The sequence below is a fragment of the Nesoenas mayeri genome (genome assembly GCF_963082525.1).
Source record: "Nesoenas mayeri genome assembly, chromosome: 4".
Taxonomy (NCBI): domain Eukaryota; kingdom Metazoa; phylum Chordata; class Aves; order Columbiformes; family Columbidae; genus Nesoenas; species Nesoenas mayeri.
This window is the reverse complement of record NC_137540.1, coordinates 30,181,367-30,207,239: the sequence shown is the minus strand read 5'-3', so window position 1 is coordinate 30,207,239 and position 25,873 is coordinate 30,181,367. Positions and strand designations below refer to the sequence as shown.

Sequence of the window (25,873 nt, the reverse complement as noted above, 5' to 3'; positions counted from 1 at the left end):
AGTAGAACTATTTATGGAGTAGCTCTGGGTATTAAAGCAGTGTTGCGCAAATCCAAACGGCAGTGGGGTTTGGCATCTCAGCTGCGAGCAGTGTGGACTCTGGGAAAAAGCCAAAAAATTCACACAAGCATCCAATGACTTAGGGGAAAAAAAAAAAAAAGGTAGAATGCTGTCAAGTAAATGATTCATCATTTAGCACTGCCTAGAAGCAACTGCTGTTTGTCTCACCACTATTCACTCCTGCACATACCGCACGTCCAGTGCACTTATGCAGAAATCACTCCTGTTCCCACAATCCACACACACAGTGCGCAGGTCTGTAATAGTGCCCGATGACACCAGCAGTTTTGTCACTCTAAAATAAATTACCTGTAATGCCTCCCAGAGGGCAGTAGGGAAAAGGAAGTGCAAAGCATGTACACAAACATGTAGTGTAAGATGTATAAACCCACCAACAAACAGAGCTATCTGAATAGACAGCATTACATTACTACATTAACTATTTGATCTTGGTAAGAACAGTTTAGGCATAATTCTCTCAAATATAGTCTGGCAGGTAGTCAACATGCAGATTTTTTTTCCCCTTGCAGGTATTTTGATAATTCTAGTTTGCAATCTGCATATGGTGATGTCTGTAGAAAACTCGCCTAAAGAAAATAACTGGTACATTTGGACATATTTTACTTGTGAATCCAGGAGCATGGCCAAACTGTACTAAATCAGTATCCTTGGTACATGCCATGCCACTAAGACACAATTAATCTTTTTCATCTGCATAAAGCTAATAATGTGGTGTGCTTATTTTTATTCCCCTCCGCCAACCCCCTCCCCACCTTGGGCAGAGAAAAACAAGTAAGCTTCACGCAGAGAGGGGAAAAAACTTGCCAAGCAGACAGACAAATCATAGGAAGGAATGTTTTTATCTGGATTCAACCCCATCAATCCCTACAACTGGACAGGGTGCTGTATAATCTCATCTAGGCTCCCTTTCCCACGAAAGGTTGGACCAGGTGGTCTTTTGAGGTCCCTTCCAACCTGGGCTGTTCTACAGTTTTAAAAACCTGGGGTATTAACATACTAGTATTTGCAAAGAGTGTTCTGCACTGTATTTGTGTAAGGTTTGTACTTCCTTTTCATTTCAATAAATTGCTTTTTTGAAACATTATAACAAAAGGAAACACTAGATGACAGTTTGACATGAACTAATAACTCGTACAGCTTGACACTAAATCTGATTACAAATCTGTTTATTGTGAGAGCTGTACATGGAAAAATGCTAATTCACCATTCAATATCTTTTAAGCTGCTTCCAGGTTGGGAGGACTTAAATATTTCTTTAAGGTCCAGTAATAAATTTCTTGCCAGGATCTAAATAGACAGTATACATTACAAACAGAAAGACTGGTCAGTGGCCAGAAACAGCAGTCTCTTGCATTTACTAAAGAACAAACTGTACCAGTTGATAAACTGCATTTAAATTGCTAGCACAGTATTTAGAAAGTATTTGAGAAAGAAATAAAGCAATAAGTTTCAAAATAGGTACTATTTTAAAAAACATCAAGAAGCATAAGAGAGATTTATCTAGATTTTAACAATTCCAAAGGGAGTGACCTGAAAATACCACCTCGTCACCACCACTGATACCACTTACAGAGTTAAATGTATTTCTCTGAATAGTGTATAATCTCCTGACTTATTAAGACTCTTAAAAGGTATCTGTAGCAGATATAAAAGCACCTCCCAGATGCATAAACATTTCCATTACAGGTATAATAGAAAGATCATATCATCTTCTTCCTTCTAAAGTTACTTCAGCTGTAGGAAATATTTAAAAGCTGTTTAAAAACAGACCTGCACTGTGCCTGCAGCCAGCGAACTGTCCTGTTCTTGCTCACTGATGTAGCCTCTAACACAATGAATAAATCATTAGGTGTTCTGAAGAACGACGGTGGTACAAACCCAGGAGACTCAAGAAAGCAGATGTTTAACCTTCTTTGCATTAACGCTCCAAATCCAAAGACTGATCAGTATTCCCATTTCTTATTTTCCTATTTGATTCCCTGATGCCACCAGTTGCCAACCTCCAGGACAAAAATCAAGTAACGAAGAACTACTGCGCTTTAGGTATGGATGTGCCACAATTTCTTACAAACCAAAGGAGCAGCAGGTTGGTATCGCAGTAGCAGCTTGCAGTCACAGTGCACTGTGGATATTACATAAATGACCACCAAAAAATTTCTTCAAATTAGGCACCTGAGTTCTGCTTTTCAGAATCTGCTTCTGCAGCCATGCTTTGCAGGTATCACTAGATCAAAGTAACCTGAGGATAAGTCAGCTCCTTCATTCTCCCTATTCCAAATGAGATCCAGCATAAAGAGTAGCTCAAGCAGCTAAATAGCAACAGAAGGACCTTTGAATTCTGGTAAGAATGTTGTATTAAATTCAATTACATGTGGATTCAAATAAATTTTATTTAAAATACTTGGTTCCCCTATGTGTGAGCATCCATTAGAACCACAAGCAGGAAGCATTCGTAAGCACCTCCTGGTAATACGATCTGACTCAAGAATGCAGCTATTCTGCTGCCTTACTCCTGAGTCATGCCAAACCCTTTCCATACTTGTTGTCATGTTGGTGTGAACCTCAAACACCCTTCCCTTATCAAAACCTGGGTATTAGAAAGCTATGTTTTTCAAATCACAGCCTGCAACCTGGAGCTTAGCTACTTCCAGTGTTAGATTATGAAGGCTGCAAAAGCACGGAAAATTCACTTGGGACATGTGTTTCTCCTCAGGGAGATCTGAGTCTGCACAACTGGTAGCTATCGCAAATTCCAAACACTTTTCCTAGCAACTTTAGACTGGAGACATGGTGACAAAAGAGATAAAAAGTCCCTGTCCCTCCCGCATCCTGAATGAATTGTTTGTTACGGAAGGTATGTGTTTAAGCTGCCCTAAGCAAAAGGCTTATAAAGTACAAAGAATGTAAAACTACCCTGCAGGAATGCAACAATTTATTGACCTTGTAATTCCTATATAATTCAATCTCTGGGTTATGTCTATGTCGTCTTCTGCAGTTAAAATTCTAAATTTTAAAACTCTTCCTAAGGAGAAGTTTATTTTAAGATTATGATTTCATATTCAAATATACCTTCCCTAGCCTAATTTAAAAGCTTCATGGGAGTACCATGTGGCATGGCAGTGACAGTAGCTTCTCAACATGCAAGCAAGTATGTGAGAAACAAGGTGTTTGCAAAATCCATGCTCCAGAAAATACAACAGCTCATGCATAAGTGCAGGACCATTGAGGATTACTGACTCTCTGGGAGCAAAGTAGGAGATCCACCCAAGCCCAGCCAGAGCAGTGACCAAAGGCAGTGCTGAGCACTCCTTACATAGGTTACACATTTCGGCATCCCATGAGCTTCTCCAACTAGAACACAGCTGGTCAGAGCCCAGCTGTTAGCAAATAATCTCTTCTAACTTTCCTGATAGATGGAAATAATACCTACCAGAAATGAAGTCTTTCAAAGGCAACAAATGTATAGTGGCTTTTATTTAAAACAGAACAAAACCAAACCACAAGAGGAGGCTAGTTTAAAAATACTGTTAGCTCTCAGTTAACCCCAGACGGCCAAAGAAACCAGACACTGTTTATAGCTGTCTTACTGTGCTCCTATAAAATGGGTGCACAAGTGAGGGAGAGGTGCCTCAGATAACTTCCCAGGTACTTTAAATACTTGGCTGTCTAGAGGTGTTTCAAGCAAATCCAAAAGAACAGTCACTGCAAAGGTGTTCACCTAGCCCAACCACAAGCTTCACTTTGCTGACCAGTTAAGATGAAAAACACCGTAAAGCGAATGCAGGAGATGGATGTTGAACAGAAATGGAAAGTCAGGGAAAAATGCTGTTGCCAACAGTGTCACATCTCCCCTCCTGACATCCATCCCAACCACCAACCCTTAGAGACAAGCAGATGATCCAGTTTGCTAAGACAAACGATCCCAGACACCTATGTTCAAAGGCAACAGGCTGCACTGGGAAATCATAAATAAAAGGCCAGAATGATTTTAGAGAAATCAAGAGAGACAAGCTAATCTTACTGCCCTGGGAGATAACTGGTCACACGCCCTGTTCACAATGATTAATAAAGTAACTTGGCGCCACTTAAACCGAAGTGCTGACTTCAGTGACTCTTCCCTTTTTGGCAAGGAGGGACTGAAGGGACTGAAGCAGATGACATCAGACACCTCAGTGGCTGAGATGCTCCCTAAATTATGTAAATAAAAAGCAGAGGAGAGGGAAAGAAAAAATAAATGCTAACTCAATTACTCTGAAACAAATTTTCACAGAACTATATGCCTATCTACTTGTTTCTACTCAATAAAAGCCTGTTTAGAGCCCACAAAACTGAAACAAAAAACCCAAAAAATACCAACCTGAGAGTGCCTGACAAAAACCTCATCGTTTTCACTTTCTTTGCTACAAAAAAAAACAAAAACAAACCAACATATTACAAATACAAACCCACACTTTGCTTGTAACAAAACCAAGCAGGAGTTCTGCACATGCAAGTTTTGACATTCTTGCTACTGCTGCACACTTGTGAATACATTCAGTAAATAAATGGGCAGTATGGGCTGCAGCACTCCAGGCTGCTAAACTATGTATTTTGTTCCCTCTCAGCAGCTATTTGTGAAAAATATAATGTCATTCAATTCCAGTGCCCTCAATCCAAACAAATACAACTCTCCCAACAAACAACTGTGGAGAGAAATTCTGATCTCAGGCGAGCAGAGTGGGACTGTACAGCTCTCACAGAAGAGTGAGCCACACAGAAAAAAGCTGGATTCCCACCCCAGAGGCCAGGTGAGACAGACTCTGCAGGCCACTGTGTGGAGTGTGCTGGCTCAGGTGCTTCACAGCTGCCTTCTTTTCAAGCCAGCACCACCAGCTTCTTCACTGCCACTACCAACAGGCTGGGAGTGGCATATGGTGCTGGGCAGAGCCCACAGAACATACGCGGTGCCTCCACACAGTGCTATTTTGAAGTTAACATAGTGGGTATCAGTGTTCTATAGCATAACTAAATGTCACCCTCATAGTCTGTGGTGGAAGATCTCTTAGGCTGTACTACAACTACAGGAAATATAAAACACAGATATATTAAAAAAAATATTAAAAAAATCACCTTTCTTCAGATAAAATTTCCATGTCATCAGGTCCTGTTCTGTCTATAGGCCTGGGTGAGCTAAAGCTTTCCATACTCTGTAATACAGTGAATATTAAAGCAGTAAGATACACAAGAGAAACAGATTCAAGCTGCAGGCCATTAAACAGATCAAATAGAGAAATATCCAACAAGACAACAATCAGACTACTGCCTGCTGCACATTTTAAAAAAACAAACCCCACACTTTATTATCCATAACTTGCAAAAAATCCCCAAAACCTAGCATGGTACCCCTGCAGTTCCCATTTTACAGACTGACATACAGGCTGAGCTTGAGAGCAATTCTGTTGTGTGTACAAGTCCTGTAAGAGCAGGTACCAAAAACCACACCATCTTCCTAGCAGGATTCATGCTCATTTTAGAAAATACTCCCCTTCTCAGCCAAACCCTTCCCTAGTTTTTTCTTAAACAGTCAGAAGAATGCAAAGAGACTGCCATATGCACAGAACTTGAGGAAACATTGCAAAGACACGCCATGCTGCCACTTTGGGCACATGCCCAGGAGGTTTTCTACCTTGTTTTTTGGACAAGTCTGTCTTAAATAGGAGGAAGTCAGTCAGGAGAGTGCAGTGTGGTTCCTGCCCCAACCCCAGGAACTGCACACACAGACTCCTTGGGGCAGTCACAGCCGCTCTCATCTGCTACACCTCCAGCCCCATAAAGTGACACAGCTCAGTCGTTCTCACCTTGCTTAATGTGATTCTTCAAGTTCTACTGCTACCTGGCTACCATGTCTCTGAAATGCAGTTACAAGCTTTTAATGCTTTGTGGTTGGTTTGCTCGGTAGAGTAAGTGGAACTGACAGGTTTTCCACTGTTGACTTACTCTTCTGAGTCAGATGCAACTAGACAGCTAAGAGGAAAGCTTCCACGCACTGTCCTATATACTCTTCCAGGCTTTGAAAAGCAGGAAGGTTCAGAAACAGTGGCTAAGAAGATACAACATAGCAAACTTGTTTACATGACAAATGGCTACTAGTAAATGCTAAGGTGCAGGCTATGTCCTTTGATACTCCAAGTAGGTAGTCTAATTTGGGTTATTATTTGAAGTATAAATATGTAGCCAAAAGAAAGCTAAACCACCACACATCCTGCTGGCAGTCTCTGAATGCAAGTATGAAATAAGTGCACTCATGAAAACTTAAAAAGCAGCCTTTGCTCTTCAAAAGAGTAGCACTGTGCTCTCTGCAAAGCCGTTTCATAACAATGCTACTCCCAGTTGACAATCTCACTGCAACACTTCTTCTAATAAAGCAAGCAAGAACCACACTGATGGTCATCTTGGTCAAAGTGCTTTTTGTGCAAGGTTAGTCCATTTTATGTTTCTTGCAACCTCTGCCCATCAAGAGATGCAAGAATGAAGGGCGGGGCAAAGTCCAGTGGACACAGGTAAGTTTGAGGAAATTTCTTCCAGCCATGTTTTAAGACTTCATGAATGTTTTTCAGGTCCACAGCAAAACTGGACACTTCTGCCAGTCTTTCCCAAATCCTGAGTCAAATTCTCATTTACATTTAAACTGCTGTACACTCCACAGGCAGAGAGAAGAGGGAAGAGGTGTAGGAAAGAGCGTAAGCACTTGACCTTCACCTATCTTAAAGTTCATTGCTGCAAGCAAAGACACAAAGTGAGAGTGTGTCTGTCTCACTGTGCTCGTCCATGAAGTATCACAGAAGTCAGTCACTAGTACTGAGAACTAAATCTAGGCACAGGCTACAATTTCAAGAATCATCTTGCCTTCTTTTCGTCACAAAGAGAATACAAATGTGCCCCTCCCTAGAATGCCTGCACAGGGTAAGGGCATCAGATCATTGCAATTTTTATGACCTAAATGAATCCCAACACAACGTCACATTGAGAAGGACATCACTCACAGCAGGCTCTAAAACTGACCCAGGTACAACTGAAAGGGATGCCCTGTAGCTCAGAAGAGCATTCTTTTCACACAGCTTTCACTGTTACGAGTAACCTTGTAACATGGCTGGTGCCGGGATGCGCAGAACTTCTGTAAGCAAACCCTGTGCTGAAGCACAGAATGGGTTCTCAACTGCTGCCACTATAATCAGTGTCTGGTCTCACTGAGACGGAAGGAGGGTGCATCAATTTTATTCTACGGCTTGTACAAGTTGGCAAACTGTCTTCTACTGTGAAGGTCACACAAGAATATGCTGGACAAATTCCACAGTATTCCAGGTTTTTAGGATGTTATATCAGTGTCTTTTACCTGCTCAGTAAAAGGTAGCTAGAGTGATCACCTTTTGGATCAACACACTCCAAAGCGTTTTGCCAATTGCAAACACCACAGTAACATGCAGACTTTAGAGAAAGGGTATAAAACACCTTTGTTGTGTCATTATCAAGAAGTCACCTGTGATCCACAGTTTCAGAACTTAAGAGCGATATAAAAATAAAGTTGACCTAAATGTGTGAACCTACACCTGAGGTTCCAATCTTTTTGCAAGAGTTTTGAAAGACTGTGAAAAAGACTTACTTTTTCTCTTCCCAAATGCTTTGCTGAACTCAGAAGAAAAAAGCAAAAAGCTGTGGAAAGAGAAAATGACTATGGATGGAGTAAGAGGATCACAGCAGAAATACAGCTTCTCAGTTGCCTCATCACAAACATTACAAGTGCAGCATCCTGTGTTCTCCACAGTCCAAAACAGCCACTCATGCTTGTACTGTAAGCAAAATTGGCTACCCAAGGAAACCAGATGTGCACTGAAATAAAAGACTTTTTCCCACCTTAGTACTAGGCATCAAATAGTACAGTGTGCTGGCTTACCACCGGACTGTCCTGGTTGTCATTAAGCTCTGAAAGCTTGGTGCTGGATTTCTGCCGTTTTGGTTTATTCCTTTCACTAAGATATCCAGAGCTGTTGTCTTGTAATTTTTCTACTTCTTGAACAGCTAGAATACAGTCTTCAAGACTGCTGAATCCAGAGGGAATGTTTTCTTTGTTGACAACTTCCCTAAAAAGAAGAGAGACATTACAACAAGAGGTTGTTTAAAACACTTTGCCGCTACGTTTATGGTAGCAACAGAGAAATGCATCATGCTGACTAGTGCAGTTCTGGCAACATCTACGCCCTACGAAACCAGTTTCTCTGGTTCTTCCTACTGCAGCAAACACCACACACTGTGCAATGCTAAACCCCACTGAGGAGTGTAAGCCAGGTGTATATACCTCAGGTGAGAAAGCTGTGAGGATCAACACTTGGGACTTGGTTCACCTCCCACTAAAGCCAACACAGAGAATTTCATTGACTTCATGTGGAAGCTGGACTAGCTCCTAGCTGCCTGTGGTATTTTTATAGAGAATATGCAGCATACTTTCCTTTGAGACATGTGCTTTTAATTTAGAAAAGTGATTCACAGCTGTGGTCCAAGGTTCTCCTTTGGTGCATGACACTGCATCATCGCCCCCTTACTCATATTTTCAAGTGCAAGAGCAGGACTGTGATGCTTTTAGCCAGATGCTTGATTCCTATTTGGAAATCACACAAAACAGAGAAGGGAACGCACGTCTGCAACAGTAATACAACTGCTAGGACAGAGCACTGTTCTGCTATGTTGGGAAGCGAACAGGACAGCTAGCTTCAGGTCACCATGTGATGGGCTAGCTGGGAGCCTCTGGGCTAGCTGGGCTTCTACATGTTTCCCAGAAGCCTGCCATACGGCTTATCCTGCCCTGCACAATTAGCCTGCTGGGCCTTCCAACACGAGTTTCCCCTTTGCAGCCTGTTAAGCAGTCTTCCCTCTACTTTGTGCAATAGTGAAGATGCACATACATAATATATCACTACATTATGGGAACAGGAGAAACACAATGCGACTCATTCTTCACCATACCACCCTGCTGGAGGCTAAAGGCAGGCTGCTTACACTTGACATTGAAACTGGAATGTTTGCTAACTGGTTTATGTGCAGCTGCCTCATACGGTGCTATGCAACTCCAAAGCCTGCTTTCACGAACAGCGGGATAAATTCCCTAGACATGCACTACTGTGACAAGAAACCAGTTACTCTGTAGTATCTGGACAGTGCCAACCCGACAAAATACTCAGATCAAAACCAAAACTAGGACGTTTCAGTGATTTTCTAGATTATAAATCTCTAGGTTTTTTGGTGGAAGAGTGATACAAAGAGGTTTATAAATATATGATTAAACTTCAGGACCAAGTTGGATGGGGCTTTGAGCAACCTGGTCTAGTGGAAGGTGTCCCTGCCCATGGCAGAGGGGTTGGAATTAGATGATCTTTAAATTCCTTTCCAACCCAAACCATTCTATGATTAAACAAAGGTAACACATTTACCTTTGTGGAAGTTTTCACAAACGTCTGAGCAAACCAATTACATATACATAACTTGTAGATCGTGTAGTCTGCAAAGCCTGGGGCTTTACATTTGTGGTTTTGTGATAAACGCTCTTCCTAGCTTAAGTCCCATCTTGTGACACTATAAATCCACTTGTGATCCATCACAAGGCAAGGAGGTGACACTGACAATCAAAACAACAACAGAAAGAAGTTTTGAAAGGAATTCCCCATTTTGATAAGTCACCCAAAGGAGTTCCAGCAATCTGACCTACGGGAACCACGGAAAACAATTTGAACCCTGGCCAGCAGTCAAAACTTGTGCTGTGCTATAAATCCTTGGCTCCACTTTTACAGATCGAGCCTGAGCAACTCTGTCAACCCTGTCTAAAGGCAGCAATGTTGAAAAAAACCCTGCAGTACTATATGCTTCCAAACACGTACACTAGCCAGTCTCTGACCTACTTACCTGAGAAGCCTGTCAGTGGGGCTACAAAACAAGAAAAACTACTTCAGAGCTGCTGCCAGATACTTGGGTGACTTGCAAGTGCTAATTTCCCAGTCCATCTTCATAGCATATTTTCATTCACTATGGAAATGGCTTTTATTTTGTAACTATGGATTTTTTTTTTTTTTCAACAGTAGCATTGACACATTTTGGGAAACAGCATGGCTGCAATATTAACAAGAGATACTGCTGGTTATGCACCTATATAAAAGTGGCTTTGTACAGGAAGGTGCAGATCCAAGGGGATTTAGAGAATTCAGCACCCAGGAAAAAACAAGACACTAGATATTTATTTTGGAATCTAACTTGAAATCCTAAAAATCCAATACCACAATCAAGTATACACATTCTTTACAAGAACTAGTGCTGTGTTAAAAGTAGACATATGTGGAAGCACTGATTAGATCATGGCCTTGCAATGTCTGTAGTTACTGCTCCTCAAAGATAGTTATGCCTTGGGCAAGTGTTTGTTAAGGCTGTGGCGGTAATACATGTCTACCACAAATATATGCCACAAGTAGAGGAATATGAAAGGAAAAATAGGTATTATTTTTACTCTTTGACAGACATTTAATGAAGTTCACCAATAAATTATGCTCAAACTTTGTGTAACAGGGTGAACAAAAATTCTTAAATTCTGATTAATCTAAATTAAGATTTTTCTACTTTCAGATGAATTCCCAGAGCTCTTCAATAAACCCAAACACAAGCTGTGCCTCCACATACAAAAGGAGAACTTGATTGCATTTTTAAGACATTTTGAATTCAGAAAAGCATCTAAATCCAATGTTTTTATCTAAGGAAAGTTACAAGCAGCAGGGCCAACTACTTGGGGATTTCCACCAAAACAATAAAGACTGTAATTAAACAATTTCAAATACCGTAACTAAGAACTCTACTATATTGCATTGAAAAAAATGGATTCTTATAATGCTTTGCCCCACTACATGACCTCTAACAAACTCTACATTTCCCAGCTCTAACTCACGCAATGGAGCTCTGCATGGCTACTGCAGTCTGCTCCGCACCTTCAACTCAGGGCAAGGGCCAGCACATTTCACAACAGAACTAAGCATTGTCTTGATAAGAGGACGTGACTAGGGTACGCTTAATTAAATATACTTTCCAAAACAAAGAAATCAGGCTCGTACATGTCTCTGTTTCTCCGGGCTTCCTCCTGCTCTTTGTGGTGTCGCCTCCTCTGCCTGGCAGACACATTAGAAGAGGCTGAAGATGTTCCCGATTCAGAGTCCTCTGAACTCTGGCCGCCTGAGCCATGAACATCAAAGAGATGCTGCTCCACGGCTGAGCGGATTGTCTTCTCTAAATACCTGTCAAGCCGAAAAATAAGGTCAATTGAGCTCAAAGACTTTGTGGAGCTCCCTCTCTGCAATGATAAATAAAGGAAGGGTAGCCAAGGTTTATGTTTTATTACTATGGCAAGGCAGTATAAACTTTCCTAGTGCTGTGACATCTGCAAAGAGCTAAGCCAAAATCTTGAGATCCTCTGATGTTCAAGCCCCTCAAAAGAGCTGAGGCTTCTCAACTCATCTTGCTTTTTTAACTCTAGGGATGTTTGAACCTTCAGTTAAATGGCTAATTTTACTTACTGCAACTACAGACATCAGTGCCTAACTTCACCCCACACTTTAATAGTCTTTGCTCTGACAAAATTGTATTTGATACTCAGCCATGCTGACACCAGTCAAGTCTCTTGTGCAATCAGAGCTCAGTAAGGTAATGGATCATCTGCAAGAAGGTGATTCACCGCTGTCTCACAGGGGGATGAAAACACGCAAACAATACCTCACTACAAACTCCTCATTTGCTTAATTGGGTGATGAAGCACTGATTTGGTTCTGAGTTCATGCTGTTTTCACGCCATTCTTGTGCCATGAATGCAACCACAGCCACCCTTGACTTACACTGGTGTGAGATCACCATCACGCCCACAGGCAGTACAAAGGCAACTACATGAGCCACAGCAAGGGAGCCGCTGCACTTGCGTCAATTAAAGATGTGAGACTACCTGAACTTTCAACGCAAACCAATCTCAAGGTACAGACATTTTCTTGTAATATTTCCTTCCTTCCTTATTCACAGTAAGATTTTATAGGAAAAACTGATTTTTTTTTTTTTTGGAAAAAATCATTTAGAAACACGTTTTTGTACATCCCTGCCCTATCCCTATTTCTTGCAATGCTTCAAGTAGCCTGCTGAAGAACGAGTTTTTCAAACACACCTATCCAAAGTCCTTATATAGCTTCCAGTGCTTTTTCAGTAATTCAAGTTCTTTGCAGGATTTGCTGGTTAATTTTCAACTAAGTAACTATGAATATGGGAACCTGCACCTGGGCTGACTTCTCCAGAGAATTTGCAAAAGTTGTTGCTAAGTTTCTGCAGTTGTAAGTCTGCTGAGACTGCAGGTCCTGAAAAAGTCAAAAGATCTTAGCAACTGCAAAAAACCACATGGTTTAACTTGGCAAGTATGCCTGTGTTTCATGTACTGACAAGAATCAGTTCTGCAAACCCATCAGCCTTTGGGAATTTCCAGCCCCAAATCCTTAGCTCTGCTGCTCCCCGTTACGGTAGCAGGGTCGAGCCCCGTCCAGGGCACAAGCAAGAGCAACAGAATGGCACAGTGCAAACGGCTTCTCTAAATATGCAAGTTCTGCCTAACCAAAACATTGCAGGCACAGTACAAGGAAAGAACCAACGGCCTGAGAATTTTTCAGGAGGAAGTGAGTTATTATCATTGCATATTCTTTGGTTTGGGATGCAACGTCTTTTTTTTTTTTTTGCTTGTGTAAGAACAACCCTTAAAGAGAAAGCAAAGAATAACCAACTCCTTTAAAAAGCTTCAATATACAAAAAAGGTAGCTACAAAATTGTAAATGAGACACTTACTCTCCTGTAGCAGGAATGTTACTACTGACTTGTGACATGTGGGCGCTGTATAAAAGAAAACAAAAAGGAGGAGAAAGTTAGATTTTATTATCACAATAAGGTCTTAAAAACCCTTTGCAGCATGAATATTTAAAGGTCTGAGCTGTCTCAACAAGAATTGCATGCACATGCCACAAAGCTTTCTTTCCTCTTAAGGAATTTGCTCTCCCACGGTGACGTGGAACATTTTGACAATGCCAGTATCCTCAAGAATTAACTTCCCTGTCATTCCCTTGCAGTAGGCCAAGGTCTAATGGAAAGTATTTCAACTTCATCACATTGCAGACTTTTTGCTTTCTTCTGAGCTTTCTGTCGTTGCAGGTTGTTTTAGCCTCATCACAAAATTCCTTGCCTTTTGAGGTTGACTTGAAAATGTATACACTGTGAAAGGGGACTTAATATTTAAGAATATTTAAATATTAACAGAGGACAAAGGCAAAGTACAGGCTTTGCACAGTTATCCTCCTGCCACTGTCTTTGCTTCCCATTTTTAAAAATAAAATGTATGCTCTCCTCTTTCCCTTTCCCCTCAGTCTGTTTTCAGGCTCAGGAAGAGCTGACACGACTGTAGGTATCATTGCTTGCTGTTTAAAGCCCTTCTGAAGAAGGTGACATGCCACCCCACACAGCTGTCACTGCTTTCTTCCCTCTGCACGGAGCCAGCTTAAACCTGGTCCTGCTGGATCCCCTCCTGCTCCCTCTTCCCCCATGCTGACTCAGCTCTGCAGACAGGGTGACACGTTTTGCCTATTCATCACTCCTGTGATCTCCTTTAAGTCAAATATGTTACAGGCCTAGGGGTTTCATTTGCATTTATCCCTGTATCAGCAGCGGAATTAGCTGTATGACTGGCTGATATATCCCAATAAAATGGCACTGTGCGGTCACAGTACAAGACAGGCTGGACACCAGATGTGCTTCCTGCTAAAACAGCCACTTACTGCTTTCAGTCTTTGCCAGTTTCTCCCAAGCCATTTCAATGCACAAGAACCAACGGCAGCTGACTTCCCTTAACTAACCAAAGGTTTCCTCTCTGCTTCCCTCTAATCTTTCATGTTTCACTGCACACATCTACCGCTAGCTAAGAAGGTACAGCACTCTTCAGTGATAACCACTCGATGGCTTTGCTGGGTTTGAGTGGCAGAAGGCAGGTGACAGAGGATGAGAAGGGTAAATGAGGAGCCACTACAGCCAGTTTTAACAAAACCAACAAAACAGCCTAACTCTTATAGTGAAGCACAAACCTCAGAAACACCCAAGCTGCATATCAGACTTGCAATACACTTCAGCTTCCTTCGGCTGAGCCAGCGCATCTGCCGTGGTGCGGGTGAAGCAGCGTGCCCAACCACACAGGCATCTCCTTGCGCCCTGGCTTCTCTCAGAGCTCATTCCAGCCCAGGCAGGTCCTTGGAGCAGTGGCACAGTATGAAAACAGCCACAGATTTGTCAGTACAGCCCTGAGCAGCTGTGCTATTCACACGATTTCATGAACAAAAGACACAGGAACAAGTATTTATTACCACAGACATGCAATTTGCATATCAGAAACAAAATTCACAAGATCTTTCTCTTCTTGCACATAGCATCTTGGCTATTAACTACTGGCTGGCTTTGCAATTTGAAGCGCACACTTCAAGCATCCTACCTGCTTTCCTGTTCACTTACATGAACTATTTGGCCTCTTCCAAACCTGAAGCTATTTTTAAGACCTTCATTTCCCATACAAGATGGATTAGCAAGCAAGATGCTAGTGTGGTAGGCTAAACCACATTGTAACATACAATATTTCCATGAAATCCGTACTGAGTGGGGGTGTCTTTCATATCACACCTTTCTTCTGTTTTCATGTCAGGAAAGTGGCCGTGGAGAAGGAGATAGGACTGTTTGTATTCTAGGATTTTTTTAAAACATCCATAGGATGTAGGTATATCTACCCGTCAGACAAGGCAGAAAATCTCAGGAAACAGCTCTTCCCTGTATTTCCAACAGGATTAATACTGTGCAAAGATACACACTCCAGTTTCACATAAACCTAGTGAAAGGCTACATGCTGTACGTGAGCAAGATTTCATGCTATTAACTCCACCTGAGGTGTTCAAGGCCAACAGTCATGCGAACCACTCGTATCATCACTAAAAACACACCAGCTTCCTTACACAAGAAGTAGTAAAAAGAAGAAACAGAAGATCAAGCTTCAAAAACATCTAAGTAAAATGCCAAAAAATTTATAACTCCCAATACATTCCTTAGTTGTCTAATTCTCAGTTAGCTGTAGGCTTTACTAACACCAATTCCGTTTTTAGTCCATTAATCTTGCTAATTCATGACGATGCATACCTGTTTAACAGTTACTAGAAAAGCCCTACTCAGACAACAGATTCTGTCAGAAAGCCAGTAATACCGTGGTTTTGAAACTACTGACAAATAACAACAAAATACTTATACAGCTACATGCCAGCTGAGTGGATATAACTACACAATGAAGTTCTGACATTCTGATTTTATTATGTTACCTTTCTAAATACTGCTTTCTTGTACACTGAATATAACTTTATTCTTAGCCCTGTGATATTTTAATGCTCTTTTTTTTAGCCTCTTCTCAATAAGATGGAGAATTTAAATCAGAGTTTTACCAGATACACTAAACTTCTTTTGATTCCGCAAATGGTAGCTTTCCCTGCTATTTAATTTGGAACCTTAATTTAAATGCATTGCTAAATTGCTCAATTTACTCTGCATCAACCTTTTTACACGGAGGAAGTTCCCATTCAAACCAAACAGCGGAGGGGAGAGAGTTACGCTGTGGTTTTAGGACTGGAGCCTGCCCAGGGACAGCGCAGGAGATGCTTGAGCACATCAGCAAACTCGGGGAAAGGCACAGCCCTGCAAGGATTTCACAGCCCAGAAGAACAACCAGGCAGACAGGATGCATCCTGCGGGCTTTTCCAAACTTCTTGGGTGGCAAAAGCTGCTCCCATGTTGGATTTCAGCTTCATGAAGCAGGCAAGGTGAGTTGTGCCCAGCAGAGCCCTCTTGGCACACCTGCCTGTGCAGGCAGCTGCCTTGGAAAGGCTGCTGTGCTCAGCAAATCAACTGGACAACGGTTTGGTTAATTATTTTTTCCTCACGTCTGTTCCGTTTCACTGATACGTACCGTCAATTATCTCAACAGCCAGGTTATCTTTATTAAATTACACAGCTGCTGCAGAGCATGCTGAGGAATAGTGACTTTTGATAGAAATTAAGGTTCTCATCAGGGACAGGCAGCGGTAGGAGAGTTTCCCAGTGCTGGGGACTTTGACTTTCTGAGGGCCAGCCACAAAAAGCACATCAAGGCATGCAGCTGTTTTAAGTGCTATGACCTTCTGAACTGGCTTCTTACGACCTTCACGCTTTTCCTTTTGGGAAGTCTGACGTGTAGCACTTCTCAGTGTTGTCTTACTTGTTTACCAAAGTCTTTTGCTCACTTTCAGAGGTTATCCATCAGCTCAGGATAACATCTTGCTTCACACGTAAGGTAAACTCTTCTCCCATTCCGTTTCAACCTCCACAATGGAAGGGTGGTATTTTCCTTCAGCTTTAAGTACATTGAATCTCCCCTGCTCTCCCTACTTCCTACTCCCTGTCAGCTTAAAATATATGCACTGGAGTGAGAATTCCCTCATGCGATACCTGCACCCTGTTTGCTCTGTGTAAGGAACACTTAACGAAGAACTGTTGTTTTTACATAACTGAGGACCTGGTGCCTGATCCTAGCAGGGGGGAAGGACCGAGAGACATCGGACTATGAATTCTTAATGTAATACACAGTCTCTTCCCAGAATATGTACTGACACCTGTATACATACTGATATCTGTATTGATAAGTTAATTTAGGGGGAAGTGTAGCCAAAGTACCAGGAATCCATATCTTAAACAGACTGATAAGGGGAAGGGTATTGTGTGCATCGGGATAGTCTGTAGACCCTGAAGGACCCAAGCAATGGGGAACAGGGGAGGGAAATTGCAGCCAGGATTTTGGGGAGATATAAGCAGGGGCTTTTTGCCCTATTAGGTGTGCCTACCTTTAGGTAGAACACCCGGTCTTGCAAAATCGTTATTAAAATATGCTTTGCTAAGAGATCCTGCCTGGGCCTATTATATTTGCAAAATAATTGTTTCCTACACTCTGGATTCAGCATCTTGTGACAGCAGACAGATAACTGAGTTGGACATCAAGCCCCCTCCCCTGTTATTTCAGTCAAAGCACTACTGAGAAAAATCTAGTAGCATCCAGGTATTAAAAGAGCAAAGTAAAACATGAACCAGACAAAACTGACTTACTGGCATAGTATTTTCCCAAACTGGGTTTTCATTTATGAAGTCAATGAATTAATTTGTGATCATACTTAATGGCCTAAATCATAAGCTATACTTGCAATCTGGAACAAAGGCCACTAATTGCTGAGATTTATTTACAATCCATCTGCTTTATTCAGGAAGCTTTTTTTTTTTTTTAAAGCCAAGTGCAACAGTAAGAAGTCTCAATAGATGTAAAAACTTTTTAACATTTTGCCATTCCAGTAAAGTAGTGGACATTCAAAGGGCTCTGATGTTTCAGATGGGAAATTTCTTCCAAATACATTATTCCAACCTGTGACCAAGGCAATTCCTTTTTCATAGGTATTTATATAGTCTAAACACTGCTCACTCTCCACAACTGTTGCACACTGCGACATGCAATCCTGCAGATTCACATGCGACCTGTTCTAAGACGACTACTTCATTTGACACACATTCCCCAAAGAGAAGGATTGTGTCTGCATATAAAATGTGAAAATAACGAGTTTGACAATTAAGAGATGTGCTCTTAGTTACTGGGATGTCTCATCACACAGCAGACATGCTTTCAATGTTTTCTCAGCACCTTCACAAGCTCAGATCCAATTATCCTTCCTTTAAATGTGGTACATTATCTTTGACACTACCTTCTTACTATGCAGGAAACCAACCCCCGCTAAAAGCAACTGTCTTGGTTTTCTTCAGGATTCCCACTGTTTTCCATTTGCACTGGGATCACCCTTTATGACAGGTACACACTGACACCTACTGCTTGGAGGAAAGACAATCCTGAAGGGGATTCATACACACCACCCAATTTAGTTTGGAGAATCTGGATGCTGCATCTGTGCAGCTTCTACTCTGGAGAAGGGAAGTGCTTCTCTGGGGGACTCAGATCCACGTGGTAGCAGGACACTGTGAGCAGGGGCACGCACCAGCCCAGAGCCTATTTTTTGCCACTGCTGATGTGATGCAGGATGTTAATGTGCATCACACAATGTAACTGTAAGTTGAAAAAGGACCCAGAGCTCTTGTGGGCCTCAGGAGTTCCTAGGGCTTGTCCCACCAAGGAGAAAGCATCCAGTGGGAAGGTGGCCAAGAAAATTTCTGAGCAGATGTGAACTCTACAAGATTTTTTCATTTTTTTTCAGAAAATTGACCTGCGAACAAATAGAGTAAAACACCTTAGCCAATACACTACAGGGTAGGAATGCTTAACTTGCATTATACAGAAAGGGTTGTCTCAGATCACAACTATTAAAAGGAGAACCAGTGAGCTGTACTGAACACTGCCAACAGGATATTAGTACTTCAAGAGAACAGAACTACTAAACCAGGCCAAACTGTCCAGTGCCTTGCCCTGAATTCATGAGTATCTAATGCCATTTTTGGCTTTGCTTGCGATGTCAGCTCTCTTCCCAGTTGCAGTTTAATGCTCTGCATGTTAACAAGGCAGCTCCGCACTACAAAGCTTCTGCTTTTTTCCCCTGTAATATCACTCTGGATTATCTCAGGATGTAATCACTAGGAAACGCCTCTGAAACCATCTACGTGACTTATGTCAAACCGAAAGCATATACACTACCGTGAAGCACGTATGCAGATTCCCCAACTTCTAAAATCTCATTGCACATGTTGAACAGAACTATGTTTACAGGGAATTGCTGTTGCCAGAAATTCACTACCCAAAACTGCACAAGGGTTCTTATTACTCAGGACAGCTGGCATTCACTGTCTCATTACAGAATTATACAAGGAGCAGTGCTACAATTTTTTTAACAATCTCAACACCTGCTACCACAAGGTTTCGTTACAAAAGGGTTTGGAACATCAACGCCCTTCAGGCACGACTCCTTAGAACAATCAATCACCCAGCAAGGCTTTCTCCTTCCTTTAACAGTGCAGAAATCTGCTTGCTTGGTATTGAGCCCAGCTGAGTCAACAAACTGTCTTACCAAGGAGTATGGAGAGGGAGAGAATAACCCTGCTCAGCAGCAGGTGAATGGAATCCAATCCCACAACTCAAACTGGTCAAACCCACCTCATCCTTGCAATGCCCAACAAAAGAGGGCTCCAGCTACAAAAATTCTAATTTTCTGTCCAAATTTATTCGTAGCCTGTTTGCACACTTCTTCTCTTGCATCAGGATTGTTACTTAACATAAACAATCTTTCCCCTCTGCCTAAAACCCAGAGGGAACATGTGTAGTCTGGTTCACTTAGAGTAAATAAGCCTTCCCTGCACTTTTTTTTCCATCTTGTAACAGGGTCTGCCCACTTATTTAATCATCTTCACAAATCCAATGCCATTCGAATGTGAGTTACTGAAAATGTATGAGGCTTTGACTCTTGTACAAGGCCATCCATACTTCCTCTAAGTACACTGAAAATACTTCACTTTGTATATCCACCGTCATGTGATTACTTCAACTTGAAAATTTTCATGCCATGTCTCCTTTCCATCCCTCCACGAAGAAGTATGCCCATGTCCTTTCCTTCCCTGGCTTTTCCAAATGTGAGGAACTCCTCTTTCATCTCATGGATTTTCATTACTGGCCCTGAGATAGATGAATTTATTATCTATGTTATTATTTTTCATCCTGTATATTTCGTACTTATCTTTAAATATATCTATGTCTATCTCAATCATCTTATATCTCACCGTCATATATTTTCTCCTAGAGGACACTCCCATCCCATTTACCCCTCCTAAATTTCTGCTATAAGGACAATTCTTGAGCATGACTCTATTTTATTATGCCAGTGGCTATTAAAGAAAAAAGAAGTCCATGACACTTAAGGAACTTTACTAGCAATCTCCTCCCTCTCCTACCAGAAATACCTATAGGTTGCAGCCCCTCCCTAACCATTTTAAGCTCTAGTACTGATGTCCTTTTTCTCCATACAGACGACATGATATAAAGCATTTTGCTGACATCAGACAGATTATGTATACTCCTTTTCTTCCTCTCTCTGGAAAGTCTTGTAAAAAAATAATCCAGTTGTACCAGCATCACCTCTCTTGACAAGCCTGTGTCACATTTTACCTCATTTATCACTGACTCTTGTACCATTAATGACTGTTTACTTATTCCCTTACAGAGCCGCAGTAGTGATAAATTCCATACTTGGCCATGACTACTCCCATGTCTAAAAACAAATGAATCAACCAACTAAACAAATCCACAACCCTAACTCAGTGCCATTTTATGAAACACTGTATTGGTGGCATTCTGACAGCTCTGACCTAAATTTAAGACCTCAAGCATTTGCCTTACTGTTAAAAATAACATCCAGGGAAACATCTCTGTTGCTAACTGACATGGTACAGTACTGAAGAATCAAGTCTCTGGTTTGATCCTACCTAATCTGGTTTACAAAGGGACACAATGCTCCTTCTGTCTGCCAAGAGCAACATACTATGCAGTGTTTGGAAGCTAAAGAGCTCTTGTTCCCATTTAATTAACCTGTTGCATAATTATTTATATGCAACAACTGTATAAACGCAGCAGTGACTGCTCGGTACATACACATTCATGATTCACTTGAAGGATTACTTGAACAGTATTTCAAACTATGTAAGTGTGGCTGGTAGCAATACAAATAGATTTGACCATTAGTCTGCTAAAGCAGACAGTCTCCCTTTCCTCTTCCATGGTCTAAAACATAACTCCTACATATGCCATGCACAGCTCTGGGGCAACAATTAGAACATTCGAAGTTGCACAGTAAAAACTGGCCACCCACTCGAGTTCTCAGTTGCTGAAGCACGATGAATTGTCCAGCCAGCACCAGCTCTCTGGACAAATTGACTGCACTTGGCAACTGACCTCAGGAGTACACATTTTTGATGTGCGATAAATAGCAGCAAGACTTGCAAGCTGTTAGCTTTATTTACAAGTAATTGCGTCTCAGCAGTGTTACAAAAGATGCAAGCTTGGCATGAAGCCTTAACGTTGCAAGGTGTGCTGCTCCCTCTCTGCTACTGCTAGCCATTTCTTCACTTTCCAGCTATTGTCTTTATTCCTGACTGTTCCTTTCCTATTTGCAAGATATATTACAAGGGAAAGTCATCCCTTCATTCCAATGGACGTGCTCATTCTTTGTTCCCCATCCTAATACATCCACATCTCTATTTAGAATTTTCAAATGTGCTTCCTCCCTCTCAGAAATGTCTGGCTTGGACACCAGTTTTCTCAGGTTCACCTCTTGCTTCCCATCTCCTCAGCAGTCCTGACACGGTCAGCTGAAGAGAACCTCCTTCCTGGATCATTTTTCCATAACAGTTTTAAGCAGTAAGACAAATGGAAATGTGATGAAAGCCTACAATCATTTGAAGGTCACACCTAGACAGAAAGAAAGAGGGGAACTAATATTTTCAACAGAAAGACAGGATAAGGATTTAAACAGGGGAAAACTTGTGACAGGGGAACGTATGCAGCTACAAAATAATCTCCCCAAGGAAAAGGCACAACCTCCTTGGACAGTCTGGAGCTTTTGAGGCACAGACTAGGCAACATCTGCAGAAATAAACTGCAGGGGATGATGGTGAATCAACAAGGCAGACAAGACCATGCAACCAGGTTCATTGATTCACATTTCTGTACAGTTTTAGTGCAAGTCTCCATATCAAGAACATGCACGAAATGCATGCTTGCTGTAGTTTATGGTAGAAAAAATCTCTAAGAAAACGCCCAAGCTACAAAGATAAATAGGAATATATGCAAGAGAATTAACAAACTGAAGAGATCACTGTAAGAATGCCAAGTATCACTGCTCTCACAAAAAGCACCACAGGGATTTCTTTTTATTTGTTTAAACTCCACAGAAATCAAAGAAGCCAATTATAATATGTGGCCCTTCCTCCTCTGCAGCCCTTCACTGTTAATTGCCCTGGCTCCTGTTCTTCCACTAAGTGTAAATGAAAGCAGTGGAATTGAGCCTGCTACTGTAAGCAAGCAGAGCAAACTTTCACTGATGTCAACAGAATTAGGCCCCTTTTACAAGCAGTGACTTTGCCCTCCAGTTGGCAAACCAAGAACCACAATTTGTTTGAATGCAGGGCAAACGCTGTTTCCTGCTGGCAGGCACGCTGTGGGTGCGGGCACCCTCCTGCTTTTGGGGGCTGCAGCACAGGAGCAGTTGCTGCCTGGGCTGCTCACTCCTCATCTGGTTCTTGGTTCCTTTCTGAGCAGAACATGTTGCTGGTTCATCAAAGCTTGTAGCAAAAAACTCTCCTGTGCCCACAGATTATACGCGCCTCACAACAAGCATCTAAGCTACATAATGAACTGAAGAAACGACAAAACGAATGTTCATCTAATCAAGAATTTACAAGACTGGCATTAAACCTCAAGTCTCATTTCTAAATACAAAAAAATTTCAACATAGTTTGTATCTCCAAAAACTCATTTATCCCACTAGCTGAGCAATACTTACGAACTTAACATTAATCTTCAGTTTGATTACAGTCTGTTCAGCATTTCTGGCATCAGTCCCCACATTTAATTCCAATAACAAGTCAATCCCACATAGAAAAATACATTAAAACAATTGAGTAAATACCTCACATAGAAGGGTGACATAGGCCGCTCATCTTCCTGGGAGCTAAAAACAAAACATATTTTTTAAAGTTAGTATGCAGCTCTGTCTTCTATTTGCAGTTTATTACAGCAAGATCCGCTTAAAAAGCAGAGATAACAAACGTGAAACAGTATACCTGTTACAGAGGTAACACATTTGTTTTGTCCTCTGGTTGTATCAATGGAAGAGAGCTCTAAGTTACACTCCTTAAGAGAATCCAACTCATTTCCAGTGTCCACAAATCTGGTGTAACAGATCTCCTGCTACAGGAGACACCCCAGCTCTGCAGTAGTGCAAGGACTATTCCCATAGCAACAATAAGGTATCTTGCCAGGAAAACCACCAGAGCCTTTTGCTGTCTGCTGTTCCAGAATTAAACAACCTGCCTATTAAAGCAAAAGTTGAGGAAAAACCACAAATGACATCTAGAGAGATCAAAGAAATGGCCACGGGTGTATGCATAAGGCTATGAATCCCGTCCCCTGCCCAGTTTTATCACTCCCATGGAAAATGGAGTTTACCATGCTGAAACCTCCGTAGGCTTGAGATCAGGGACTGCCATCGGCTGGCGTGGAGTTCCCCTGACCAAATGTAGTTCCAGCAGTCAACTGGCCTGGCCCAAACATAACTACCTACCTGGTGTGTGGCTGTCCAGCTCCCTGATCCAGCTCATCATGCCTGTGCTGGCACAAGGGCAAAACTGAGCTGCTGGGGTGCTGAAGCTTAAAGGTGTGGTGGACTGAGAGTTAAGTCAATTTAAGACTGTGCTGCTGTAAAAAGGGGTTCAAATGAACTTCACCAAGTCATTCCAACCAAATAAATGGTTGACCTTGTCCTGTTTTCCAGAGTAAGACCCTTGCCTTCCTCCAAGCACACAGGAAATGCCCCTGAGGTCAGTTTGTCCCCAAAGGATTTTTTATTGGGTCTGCTGAAGAGCACAGCAAGTTCAGCTGAAGAGCACAGCAAGTTCAGCAGAAGAGATGGGAAGCTCCATAAATTACTTCAAACAGAAGTAGAAAGGGCAACATCCCACAGGTGCTGGAAACTAAGCACTTTCCTGCTGCTGTCCTGCTGCTGCAGCAGCCTGGGAGTGCACCAGCAGGCAGCAATGTGCCACAGGTCCCAGGGCACTGCCACACTGTGAAGGCATCCATTGCGTTTGAGCTTGTTCAGAGGATGAGAGAATATGGGAGAATGCTCTGGGTAACGTGAGCTTAGCTTAAACTCAAGTCACTTGGGGGTTTTGATCACCTCAGTCAGCTTTCAACAGGGATCTGAAGTAGATCAAGCCTGAACAATTTTTGAAAACCCAGCCTGAGTCCATTAATCTAAGGAATTTTAACGGCTTTTATTTATCAGTTTATAAAAACCTCTCTAAGCACAGAATAAAAGGGAAGGGAACACTTCTGTGGGTTTTGTAGCTAGGAGATCAAATATTCAACAGGTTGCTTTTGCAGCTTTCACTGAAGGCAGTGGAAAACTCCCTCAGCAAGAGGAGCTGAAGCTGGCCCCCAGCCAGCTAAGCACCCTGCTCTCATCCTGGATATACACAGAGACAGATTTCGCTGTGGCTCATTTGAACCCAGTCAATGTTATTACAGATCCACAAATATGAATGCCAAATTCAGCTGGTGAGCAGAAGCATGAGGGAGGAGGTGGGATGCAAGGGAATCAGAAAGGACAGAAAAGTGGACAGACAGACAGAGGAGTAAGCCAATGCACCAGAAAAAAAAATCACAGGGTTTTACTTCTGCATCATTTTAACTCCCCCACTACAGTATGCAGAGGTTCACAAAGAGACAACTACAGACATCTACAGAAAAGACTTTCCAGCATGTTGTGCAGGAAGCCCAAAATACTGACTCAAGGGTAACACCAAATACCACGGAGTGGAAGGAAATGCTGCTTCCGAAATCAGCGCGGTCTGCCAAAACTCACATCGCCTCTGTAAAGCAACAGTGACTGGGCAGTTTTCTGCAGCTTCCCGAGAAGACTGGGAGCACAGCTACTGCTGTAAACTTTGCTGCCACTTCCACAAAGCCTGTCCTCAGCAGTTCGAACAAACTGCAGTTGGTTGCTGCTGCAGGAGAACCAAAAGCTGCTGCTGCCCTCATCGAGACCTGGCCCCAAGCAGCACAATTGGGGCTGACAGCCCCTGCCTGCAGCCAGGCAGGTAATGCTGCTGCCTGTGTCCTTGCAAGGGATCCTTGTGAGAAACTGCTACGCCTTTGAGACAGCCTAGAAAAAATGGAGGGAAACCTGGAAGCGCCCATCATTGCCACTCCCAGAAGATGACCTGCAACAAAGGCACCAGTAAGAACCTCTGCCAGATCCAGGCTCCCTCCCCTGAGAGCCTGCACAGTCTATCAGCTTGAATGCGTAAGCTGTCTCTCTGTTTAGCACTTCGGGAGAATATATATATATATATATGTATAAAAATGTAAAGAAGCTACTTTAAAGTCACAAAGCTACTGGTAAAGTTTTTTGCAATGTTCAGTTCATTACGTGAAGGGCTGTACTTGTAGTCTCAATGCAAACAAGCCCCACTGGTGCACACAAAACATGAAAAATGTTTTCTAATGAGCGAAAAGTTCACAGTACCATCAAGATTTCTGTGTATCCATGCAACTTCAAATGGCAACACCAAATGCTGCTGTGTATGGAAGGGGCAGTTCTCAAAGCCCCACCACAAATCCTTTCTTTTCCATTACAAAAAACTTTCCTCATCTCAGGGTTTGAAATTAACTTCTAAGTTAATTTCCAAGAAGCACAATAATACTGAAAATGCCCAAATAACCTTCTTATATTCATACTCCCACTAGTTGCTTTGATCGGCTGGAAAAGAAGTGTTCAGCAGGGACTCTGAAACCTCTTGCATTTCCTTCCTTTTCTTCCACAACAAGCACAACTGCTGCTCCACAAGTTTAAGTTTTATATCTGTACAAAAACCCATTATCTACTCACTAACTATCTAC

General features: G+C 42.1%; 1 protein-coding gene across 1 annotated transcript in view; it reads right to left on the bottom strand.

The window, feature by feature from the left end:
* Positions 1 to 25,873, bottom strand: part of FAM13A (family with sequence similarity 13 member A) — a gene marked incomplete at its 5' end in the record, with an annotated part of 128,122 nt that overhangs the window by 23,680 nt on the left and 78,569 nt on the right. The window contains 6 exons of the mRNA XM_080344168.1: positions 4,439 to 4,481; positions 5,191 to 5,267; positions 8,012 to 8,198; positions 11,202 to 11,381; positions 12,958 to 13,002; positions 22,881 to 22,922. Of these exons, the coding sequence (XP_080200294.1) occupies positions 4,439 to 4,481; positions 5,191 to 5,267; positions 8,012 to 8,198; positions 11,202 to 11,381; positions 12,958 to 13,002; positions 22,881 to 22,922 (574 nt within the window). The remainder of the gene's footprint in view (positions 1 to 4,438; positions 4,482 to 5,190; positions 5,268 to 8,011; positions 8,199 to 11,201; positions 11,382 to 12,957; positions 13,003 to 22,880; positions 22,923 to 25,873) is intronic.